Source organism: Dipteris shenzhenensis, chromosome 21 (genome assembly GCF_047967505.1).
Source record: "Dipteris shenzhenensis isolate YYH24624 ecotype China chromosome 21, Dip_SZ_1.0, whole genome shotgun sequence".
Taxonomy (NCBI): domain Eukaryota; kingdom Viridiplantae; phylum Streptophyta; class Polypodiopsida; order Gleicheniales; family Dipteridaceae; genus Dipteris; species Dipteris shenzhenensis.
The window spans coordinates 50,991,212-51,002,901 of record NC_141616.1 but is presented as its reverse complement, the minus strand read 5'-3'; the positions used below and the strand labels follow the sequence as shown (position 1 = coordinate 51,002,901).

Below are 11,690 nucleotides of genomic sequence, written 5' to 3'. Positions count from 1 at the left end.
ACCCTCGTTTCTTCCCCAAAAAAAAAAGTGTTGAGACCAAAGAATTTACAGAGGATTGAACATGAAGAACCTTTAGCTATCAATTATTGGTATGCTACAAAAGATCTTAGAATGCTTTCAGTAACCATGCCACATCACAGTTATAAAGCACTCCTAACATACAGATACAGCCCAGTAACTACATCCGGTTCAATTTCAAAAACTTGTCAGGAATGTTGTAACATGGTCTTACGTCTGCCAGGCAATCAAAGAATCTCACAGTTCTATCAGTATGTATACATTAATGCCAACAATATGGAACAAGAAGCTTGCACAGTATTGCAATGTGCAATGTCACAGCAGAAAGGCAAGAAACACTCTAATGCCTACCATTTGATAAGACATGCATGATGGCACCTCAGATCTTCACAGAAGCTACAAAAATAATAAGAGCCTGCTTTCTTTTCAATTCCAAATCATAAATACAAACAAAAATCATGCCGCCTTCCCTGATGAGCATAGCATACAAAGCTCCAACATACTAACTCTGCCGTGTATAGCATGGACTGCCCTACTTGAACCTACAGTGCAAATATTTAGGTGCAGGTCAGATTTATAAAGACCTGTGCACCTCAATATTGCCGATGTTACACAATGGACCAACCAGAGGTTTTAATCACTGTCAGAGTGGCAAAGGACAGACGTGACCAATGGCAAAGGCTAGCATAAGAATCAAAGGGTACAGAAAAATGGAAAGGGATCGAGTATAATGATAAATCGTGCACTGTCCAAAGAGCCATGAAGAGGTGTGATCCACAACAGAATGCACCTTTAATAGAAGACCAAATCCCTGGGAAGCTTGACACTCATGCAAGCTTTCGAAACCAGGAGAGGAGCTTCAAAAGACCCTTATCCAAAATAACAGAACGGCTCTCCAAACCTGAAACATGGTGAAACAGCATTCACATGAATCCTGGTTCAAGGTACAACAACTACCTTCACAGATTTATGACAGTCACTCCTTTTTCTTAAATCAGAGTTCTGACGAGCCTCAAGATGGAACATCAGTATCTTTTCTGTATGAATGACTCACTCCAACTTTACAATGTGTCCATGGAAGCTACATATCTAATCATGCTATTGCAGCATGGCAGCCACACATGATAGAATATGAAAGAAAGTAAACCCAGGCATGCAATCCACAAAACAAGAATAAAAGAAGCAACACTCCAACTTTACAATGTGTCCATGGAAGCTACATATCTAATCATGCTATTGCAGCATGGCAGCGACACATGATAGAATATGAAAGAAAGAAAACCCAGGCATGCAATCCACAAAACAAGAATAGACAGAATTGCTTCTTTTATGTGAAAGTTTACCAAGATCTGCTGCCACTCTATGTGCACACATCATCCCAGAGAAGGCCACTGCAATGACACCCTGCCCAGGAAAGCAGCTATCTCCAACACAGTATAATCCTTCCATAGCCTGAAGAGACTTGGCAGGTCATTTTCATGGAAAAAACAAGCAATGAAGCAAAATTGCCGTCTTAATGTAGAAATTACCGTTGTATTGAAAGGCATCCCAAGGAGTCCTCTGGGTTTTCCAGCTGGTATTGGTCCGTATGTACCTGCATCCCTTGCAAGGAATCGCCTGTGGGTTTTGGGTGTTCCAACCTAAGCAACACACTAGTTAATAGTGGTATCAATTTCATCAACCTCCCCAGACAGCTATGCATCTAATCCACATAAAAAATTCCTTTTTATTAATAGAATGAGGCATAGACAATGTGAATTGCATTTCTTCACGTAATTACACAATAAGACACACATGGTTTTCAGAAGTCCTAAACATTGCAAATTCATGGGAGTACTTGTCTCGCAACAATCAGATGTACCTCTTGGAAAGTGATCGCTTCCCTTAAACCTGGGAAAAGAGTTTTTTCTAATCTATCCACAATGACATTAGCAACAGAATCTTTCTTGGCAGCATATGCCCCAGGTGCAAGACCCTGTATAAGAAACCATGTTAAAAACAATTATGACACAGTTCTTATTTTGGTAGAGCAGTGATTGGCAAGCTATCATGGGCCATATTTTTACGCATGTGCTGGTTTATGAAAGAGTTCATCCATTCTTACCTCCCAATCTTCAATCCAAGCAGTGGTAAAGATATGTAAGATATGATGCCCCGGAGGAGCAAGAGAGGGGTCTAATACAGTAGGGATGCTTAAAAATATGGTACCATAAGGAGCCTCCAAATTTTTCCAATCATCCTGCAAACGGAAGCTTAGAAATTCACACGACAGGAAGCAAAAGATCACACAAATGTCTAACCATCAGTCTAAACAAAGCCCTTAGACAGTTTATGGACCTACTTCAAGCACAAGATGATGGCAGTCTGTATCTGCAGGGAGAACCTCAGCCTTAATGCCCATGTGAATTGACAAAAAAGATGGGGCTTTCTGGTAGCATCTTTGAAAATTCTGTTCTTCGCTAGGAAGCTGATTCAATTGCAGCAATTTCTCTGATGATCATTACATTAAGGAGAGAAATTTAGTGGTGCTTTAAACGGTCATAGCTTGAAGAAAGATTTTAAACTAGAGATCCTCTTATTAGAAATTCACAGCTTTTTTTGCTATTACAGCAGGAATTACCAAACGTATCCCATCTTGTAGCATTAGACACAATTTTTTTTGCATGATATTCTCGACCGTCTGAAAGCTTCACTCCAACCTGCAAAACAGCAATTACAGAAACACTTCACAGTAGAACAGAGCATGGCTCTTTCACCAGCAGTAGATTTTCATAGCCACAAAATCTATATAATTTTTAGTGCCACAAAATGGGGGTGGAAATGTCGGGTGCCCTTAATTACTGTTGCGGGTATTCGCATAACCAGGGCACTACAATGGTTGTTGACAGTAAGGTCATAAAAAATTTGGGGAACAATCAGCCTAGTCTAGTAATTTGTAGCATAAACCTCACTTGGCCGATTGGTCAAACGACTAGCAGGTCAACAAACCAGCTGTCCAAGAACTAGACTGGGCCTATAACAAGGGGGCCACAGAAACCTGAAGTCATTGTAAATACTACAAGCAAGAGGCAGTGAGTTCACTGAGACCTTGCTAGTGTGAACTAGGAACATCCTTTTACAGCGTTCTAGCCAATAAGCTTTTTTTCCTTTTTCTTTTTGAGAACATTGCTTTTTGATTGAGTTTCCTTATACCTCTCATTTCTGTGATCACCACCTATGTCAAAGGATCAACAAAACATGTAGAGCCACACTACTTTAGCATGACCACTCCACAGTCTTATTTCATGTCTTGCTATGTCTTGCAATTTACACACCCCAGTCATCCCTCTATGTCACTGATGCAGGCTCCAAATGTACACCAAAACACATACATCCACCAGGACGTTCCCAGAATAATATCCGGATGACTCGAAGGTTCAAATGTCCTTTGTTTACTCCTTATGTGCATAGGCATTCCCAAAACATCTCTGATGATTTCCCAAAGCCATTCAAGGCAATACTCAATGGACTTATTCTAAACCTCCTCTTTTGCTTCTACTAAAATATGGTCATCTATAGACTTAAATGAACCTTGGAACATGTTCTTGTACTCAACAATTTTACTACTATGTTGAACAATATTTGTTCTATCCCAAAACACAACCAAATAAACAAATGTGCATGTTTACGCGCAAGTTTATTGTGTGCACGTGCCCACACACACACACACACATGCACTGTGCACACATATTCGGGTTACTTTCATGCTGCAAGGATATCACTTCCTTGAACATTTGAAATTGTGGGAAAGCTATCTCACACAATATTAAGCAAGGCACAGTTTTTCTGCAAATTTGGCTGGAAAGCACAGTGCAGTTGACTGTGTAGGGCAAAGAACACACCAAGGAGTGTACTCTATTCAAGTTGTACTTAATGCTCTGCCAGTCTCTCAAAGACTTTGTTTGAGACTCGCTTTTAGCAATGAATTGACAGCATACAAGGCAAAGAACACAGGAGTTGTCAAAGTTGTACTTACTGCCTTGCCATCTTTTACAAGAATCTGTTTGACATTGGCTTTGTACACAATTTCTCCACCATTTTCAATTAAACCATCTGCAAGTTGTTTAGCTATGCCCCCAACTCCTCCAAGAGGGTAGTTAATTCCACCATAATGTCTGTCACAGATTACCTAATTCATTCTCAATAACAGAAGACAAATTTAGATAGAGCCAGATCAATTAAAACTATATCTTTGAAAAGCAATATTTACTACAAGTATGACTTTGTCTTACCATGCTTGCATTTATCATTGGTGTGCGACAGGCATCCACTGTGCTTACAATGAAGCACTGCATCCAGTGAACTGCAAATCATGCTTATTCAACTTCACAAATAATGCAAAAAGACAAGCAGTGATAAAGATGGATCGGCATAGTTTCCAAAAAACACACTCGTAACCTCTAAGAACATAGAACATACCTCCGCATCAATGAATGACAAAACAGTAGGATCTTGGATATACTTCCGGGCGATGTCACCAGCATTCTGTGGTAAATAGTAAGCTGAAAAGCATTTCACTCAATCAAATTCGGAAAAACTAAGTTTTGTTTAGAACATGTGTCTTCGAGATGTTTACACAGCTGTTTCAATGCTTTGGCTTGATAGCATTACCAAGAGTTAGACAAGCAATGGGATTTCTGAAGAACTGGCCAAAAAGATAAAGAGGCTCCTCCAGAGACTTCAACTCCAATGAGTTCAATGCATCAAAGACCTGTGACAAGCAGAAAGACAAAAAATTAAGGAGCAGTGGAAAAGGCCATTAATATTTCAGGACTTGAACTGATTGTTCTATTTACCTATCTTTCCTACATCACAATTGTCCTTGAGAGTAATGATGCGATTTTGGAGAACATCAAATTGAAAAGCACGTTGATGGCATACTCCCCAAGTCCCACAGTTGAAACAACAGAGAAGTTAGCCAAGCCATTTTAATAGCCCTCAGTTCACAACCTTTTGTGCTAATGTTATATACCTAGATGAATCCAGGAACGTTCCCCAACTCATCCTCTAAAAACACCACATAGTGCAGTTTCAATCTCATGATAGTCACTCACAAGGTTGAAAACCATAAACTCCATCATGCATAGCAGGGACTAGCTACTATGACATCCCCACTGACGTCATCGGCGCCCAATAGTGGGTGTCGACCATAGTATAAAAATATGCTCTCACACGTACAAATCCACACACCCACACATACTTGAGCATCCATTTATACAAAGTCTTCGTACTGAGTTTCTGTCGGCACTCCGGAGGTGAAGGGCAGACTCAGCCATGACAAAGGCTAGCACTAAAGAAGAAGGCTAATCAAAAGGTAGTCCAAAATCTCTTCATTCAAGCTACAACTGCTTGTGAAGTCTATAAACGTTTTCATTTTAGTCTCTCCCCAACGAGCATCTAAATCTAAATCTAGCTGATAGGGCAATGCACCATTTAAGATAGAAAGAATTATCACAATACCAACAGGCCACAACTTGGACGAAAACTTCACAAGGTGAGTTTTGCATGTCCGCTAATACGGCAGAAGCATATACCTAGATGAATCCAAGAACATTCCCCAACTCATCCTCTAAAAACACAACATAGTGCAGTTTCAATCTCATGATAGTCACTCATAAGGTCGAAAACCATAAACTCCATCATGCATAGCAGGGACTAGCTACTATGACATCCCCACTGACGTCATCAGCACCCAACAGTGGGTGTAGACCATAGTATAAAAATATGCTCTCACACATACAAATCCACACACCCACACATACTTGAGCATCCATTTATACAAAGTCTTCGTACTGAGTTTCTGTCGGCACTCCGGAGGTGAAGGGCAAACTCAGCCATGACAAAGGCTAGCACTAAAGGAGAAGGCTAATCAAAAGGTAGTCCAAAATCTCTTCATTCAAGCTACAACTGCTTGTGAAGTTTCATTTTAGTCTCTCCCCAACGAGCATCTAAATCTAAATCTAGCTGATAGGGCAATGCACCATTTAAGATAGAAAGAATTATCACAATACCAGCAGGCCGCAACTTGGATGAAAACTTCACAAGGTGAAATTTGCATGTCCGCTAATACGACAAAAGCATATACGTAAATGAATCCAGAAACATTCCCCAACTCATCCTCTAAAAACACAACATAGTGCAGTTTCAATCTCATGATAGTCACTCACAAGGTTGAAAACCATAAACTCCATCATGCATAGCAGGGACTAGCTACTATGGCATCCCCACTGATGTCATCAGTGCCCAATAGTGGGTGTAGACCATAGTATAAAAATATGATCTCACACATACAAATCCACACACCCACACATACTTGAGCATCCATTTATACAAAGTCTTGGTACTGAGTTTCTGTCGACACTCCGGAGGTGAAGGGCAGACTCAGCCATGGCGAAGGCTAGCACTAAAGGAGAAGGCTAGTCAAAAGGTAGTCCAAAATCTCTTCATTCAAGCTACAACTGCTTGTGAAGTCTATAAACGTTTTCATTTTAGTCTCTCCCCAACAAGTATCTAAATCTAAATCTATTTTTCATTTTGTGCTAATGTTAGTCTATTTTTGTGTGGTGGTGCCCTTAACATCATAATGAAAAAGAGGTTAGAGCTTCTTTTAAGATTAGAGACCCCAAAGTGCATGCCTTTGAGGTTGCCATATAGCTATAACACCTAGGATTGTCCCACTGTTGGCAATACGGCCACTGTTACACAGAAACAGGGAGGCATGACACAAGGAAGAGGTAAAGCAGAGATACCAATAGAGGCCTCATACTCATGGTTAGGTTTCACAATCTACCCAGGAAGCTCACACAACCTCATCATAGGCAGCTTCATATGCCTGTTGTCAAGTGCATATGTTCGAGGTTGCCATCAGCTTCCACCTTCACAGTCCCGAGGGTAGTCCCACTGTTGGCAATACCTCCACCGCTTGGTAGAACGAGGGTATGCAAAATTGGTTCTACTTCAAGGAAGGTCTCGACTCTCAACTCATTTAGCTGCATCTGAAGTAGGAGGCATAGGTGCCAAGGCAGACTCTCCTACTCTTCAACGTTCCTTACAATGTTCAATGGAATCTTGCAAATAAGGACTCCTACAATACACTCGTAGTTGCAGCTACATAAGAGCAGGCTTTGCATGTAACAATCCATGGCAATGCAGACCACTCACGTAAAAATATAGGTGACAATGATTTGATAGGATTTACAAGGATTATGGCAATGTCAAGAGAGACATAAGAATGGTATCCTTTGAGCCACATCAAGTTTTATGTTAAGGAGGCTCAATTTGATGGAAATTGTGAAAACGTTCCTCAGGGACTTTAATGCACGATTTTGAATTCCATGTGCTTCCCATTTTCTTATATGTCTTCTACCGATAATCAAGTAACGCTGAATATTACTTTCATCCATGCACTAATCCCACCTAAAGCACAATCTCACACTATGAAATAAGACACATTTTGGATATATCTTTTTGGTGCTACTTTGTCATCCTCTTTAATTTTCAGTACTCACAAGCCTGGTGCCTAAACATGTCGCGTAAGATATTTCTTCACTGTTCTATATAAATCACAAAAGAATTTCCTTTTCAGTCTTGTAAACTGAAAGAAAAGTAATTACATGATGACTCACAAAGGATGGCTTGACAAGAACATTGGTTTAAAATGAATTTTGACGAGAAATCCTTTGTAGGCAACTTTCCAATGGGCCATATTTCTCATACTGCACCTCTTTCATAAAGAGGGTGAACATGGGCTTATTATGAGATTTCAAGAAAAGGATTTACAATGCAATTTAGGATTGATTTCTACATGCACCCTTCTGCCTGATAATATGCCATGACAGCCAACCCCAGGCTGTCACAAGACAGCCATGAAGACCTGTGGAGGCAGCCATTTCGAGAATTACGTAGAGCACCCATGGAGCTGCCAAAAAGGCAGGTACATGCAGCACAAGGGTCCACGAAGGCAGCCAGGCAGAGAGCACCAAGCACTAGCACAACTACATGCAGCCACACAGTCAGACGGCAGCAGGAAAGGCACAGCAGACCTGTGTCAGTCCTATGGGGTAGCATGGTGGATTGGAAAAAGACATGCACAGCCAGCTATACAGGCACCTGGCGCATCACATACACCAGCCCAAAAAGCCTTGGACCAGGCCAGCAGTAAGCAGTTGGACCAGGCCAGCAGTAAACAGTCAGTCGGGGCAGACTGAAAAAATAGGCCCTACAGTCTTCTAGCAAGGTCCATCAGAGGAAGGGGTACCGAGGTTCCCTGTTCATTCAGCACCTCTCCAACAATTCTCGCCTCAGCAAGCACCCTTCAGACAAGGCAGTCAGTCCTCACGCACTTCGTCGCTTTTAGGCCATAAAGCAGCAATCTTGGGCTCACAAGACGTCCTCGCCCAAAGTCTCCACTCCTAGAAGAAGAGTGCCTTCCTCCTCATTCTGACCTTTACACTCAGCAGCATGTGGAGCAAAAAGAGGAGAGCCTGGAATAACACAGCTCTGGCAGCAGAAATCCTAGCACTCCGGATTGGTGGGCATTTTTTGTTACATGCATCCACTCAGTTACGATGGACATGCTCCTTGTCCTACCCTTCCATGGATTTAGAGCATTTATCGATGCCACTATGTGAGCCTAGTAGGGACATTTGGGCCAGAGTAGGAAGCATGGAGAGGTATATAGTCGACCAGGTCACGGATCTAGCTGGTCAGCTATGTGCGAAGGGTGGGTGTAGGACATTCTTCAGCCGATAAAAGGGACTTTGGAGCAGTAGCACAGAGCCCTCATTAGCCAGTTAGTGGGACACACGATGGAAGATATTGTCCAGGCTACCAAAACAGCAGAGCCTTTACGTACCTGAGGGCTCATCCTCATCATTAAGGCCGAGACTCCAAGATAATCTGATCAAAGACTCTCTTTGGAGGGGAGGCACTTTACACCCAATGATTGTGTCATCTTTTATTGCACTTCCCTTCTCATTCTCTCAACTTATACATACATTGTGGCGGCGTTTCCTTCATGACATTTCAAAGAATCTTCTTCTTCCTTATTGCAATTCTCTTCTCTCTCATTTTATGCCATATTCATTTAATGGCATTTCAAGCAACATTCTTCTGTTCAGCTGCATGTTGTATCAACAGGATGGTAAAGTTCGATCCCAAAAGGTTGAGCTTTAGCTGGAAATCCTTCCTACCAGAATACTATTACATGCATACATTTTTTTCCAAAGAAAAGCCACAGATTATTGCAAGGTTAACTAGAGGTTGCTCCCAAAGAATCTGTCCACTGCCTTGTCCCTCGCCCCCTAGCGTTAGGGGATCACTATGCATTCTCAAGCCTACAGCATTCAATGAATTACAAGGCATTGTTCACGCATCACTGTGAAGCAGAACAGTTATCATGCATTTTCAGCCCTGGTTGTTAGACCTTGTGCCTGAAATCATTACCCTCTTTTGTGATCCCCTATTCACAGGACTTTCCCAGCGAATGATGGCATTCAAGCTGGTTGTCATTGTGCATAAAATCATTAGCCTCTTTTGTAATCCCGTACTCACAGGCACTTCCAAGCGAAAGGCTATCTTCAGCCTCAAGTTGTCCACTACCTAGCCAACTGAGTCCGCTACCTAGGCATCTTGAAGGGAGGGGGGCCGGCCACTTACCCTTTGATAGCCTGTAGAAAGACGATCTCATGGAGCAAAGCAGGGGAAGCACTTCTCGAGCAGGGCATGGAGCCACAAGCACTTGGAGCCAGCACATCGGGGAATTTTCAGGCAATCCCGATCTTTGAATATGTTCCGTCGGCACTGTTAATGTTATTTTTTGCCCTCTCTCCAGCTTCAAATCAGACTTGAACGTGGATCAAGCGCTACTACAGCGGAAGCTGTACTAAGTTGAATGCAGAATGAAAAGATGAAAGAAAACAAGACGAAAAAACAAAAAGGCAGTTTTCCTCCATCAACTAAACAAGTACAACTGAATGATTGCACACCAAAAAAGATGAAGAAATACGAAGATCGCCCATAATGTCAACAAGCTTGTAGATGCCCAGCTCTGAAACACGCAAAATGCGTAACCATGCAAAAAGTGTACCTTCCAGCACTCGTCGTAAAAACTGCGAATGCCTGCTGCTTCGTGGGGGAATAGACTGATGAGTTCATACAAAAAAGCTTCATAATCCCTATGCACACGCACAGACAATCCATTCGGCATATGATAATGAACAGTCGTGGGATCCGGTATCAACGTCATTTTTCGACCGACGGCAGCTAACGCCTTCGTGATGAGGTTGATCGAGCCCTGATAAATGTTTAAGAGTAGAAAGTCTCAGTCCAAAACCTGCGAATTCTACTGTAGCACACAGATTGCAAACTAAACAGACTGAAAAGGAAGTAAATTACACAATTGCGAGTGCTTGAGTCGATTACTATGAAGGTGAGAACTCGTCGTCAATTTGCATTACAGAATTTAGCTCGGTACTTTGTCCTCAAATTGCTCACGAGAGGGACGGAAGTAGTGACCGTAAGGTGCGTGCTGGCAATCCAAATTTTGTTGAGCAATTCAAGTTATAAGTTAGAGAGACCTTATCACCGCATCCAAACATGACAGACGAGCCGACGTCAAACGTGTAGCCGTCCCTCTCATAGTAGCCGGAGCTGCCCCCGGGAATGACGTACTTCTCGAGCAGCAAAACGCGAGCGCCGCGGATGGCAAGCTGAGTGGAAGCGACGAGGCCACCCATACCAGCTCCGACAACGATGGCGTCGTATAGGGAAGAAGAAGCAGTGGTGTGTTGAGGGAGGGAAGAAGGGTGAGCAACGAGGGAAGCAGAGGGGAAAGGGAGGCGGTGAGGGAGGAGGAAGGGGAAGGGTTTGAGGGGAGGGGAAAGGAAGGAGGGAGAGGAGGTGAGGGAAAGAGGGGAAGGAGGTGATGCGAGGGAGGAGGAGGAGAAGCCATAGCCATTGGAGGTGGTGGAAGGGAGGAAGGCAAAGCTCGTAGAAGCCATAGCCATCGCCATAGCCATAGCTTACAAGCTCAACAATGAAGCTCTACAGTAAAGGCAGATGCACAAAGCAACAACAAGAACCCAAAGAGTATATATCTTCTTCTTCTTCTTCTTCTTCAAGAATCACAAAGAGAGACACAAAACAACAAGAACCCAAGACTATATATATAGCTCATTCTTCTTCTCACAAAATTAAAGAATCACATATTGGGAGTTTATATCGAGATGCTCACGTTGGTACCACTCAAGTCGTGCCAAAACCTTTTCTTGCCTTCTTATAATCTATCCTTGCCTTGCATTAATGGTATCATCTAAGGATGACTTCTCCGATTTAGATTCTCTCCTAATCTAAGTTGAGTTGTCCTTCAATGAATGCTATCTGTGTGAGGTTCTTGCATCTCCTTTGGCACACCTAGTGAAATTTTCACCTTGTTAACTCGTAGCTCCACACTCAGGTTGCATTGCAGCTCAATGAGGAGTGCATTGGTGGCCAATCCAATCCCCAAGGGCCCTCGTGGACTCACTCTAGCACACAGTTTTCTCACGTGCGAGCTATCCTTGTCCAGCACCTAACGGAATGCAAAACCATACATACCTACCCAAAGATTGGAGGTCCAATGCCGAGGGCCAGAT

General features: G+C 42.5%; 1 protein-coding gene across 1 annotated transcript; it reads right to left on the bottom strand.

The window, feature by feature from the left end:
• Positions 1 to 421: 421 nt before the first annotated feature.
• Positions 422 to 11,197, bottom strand: CRTISO (carotenoid isomerase). Its single transcript, XM_087392410.1, has 13 exons — positions 10,635 to 11,197; positions 10,145 to 10,351; positions 4,669 to 4,768; positions 4,477 to 4,559; positions 4,290 to 4,346; positions 4,034 to 4,186; positions 2,639 to 2,717; positions 2,360 to 2,508; positions 2,123 to 2,257; positions 1,880 to 1,993; positions 1,548 to 1,658; positions 1,362 to 1,470; positions 422 to 919 (listed from the first exon to the last, which is right to left on the bottom strand). The coding sequence occupies exons 1-13, from the start codon at positions 11,073 to 11,075 to the stop codon at positions 846 to 848; spliced, it is 1,812 nt and encodes a 603-aa protein (XP_087248536.1). The 5' UTR covers positions 11,076 to 11,197; the 3' UTR covers positions 422 to 845.
• Positions 11,198 to 11,690: the final 493 nt, after the last annotated feature.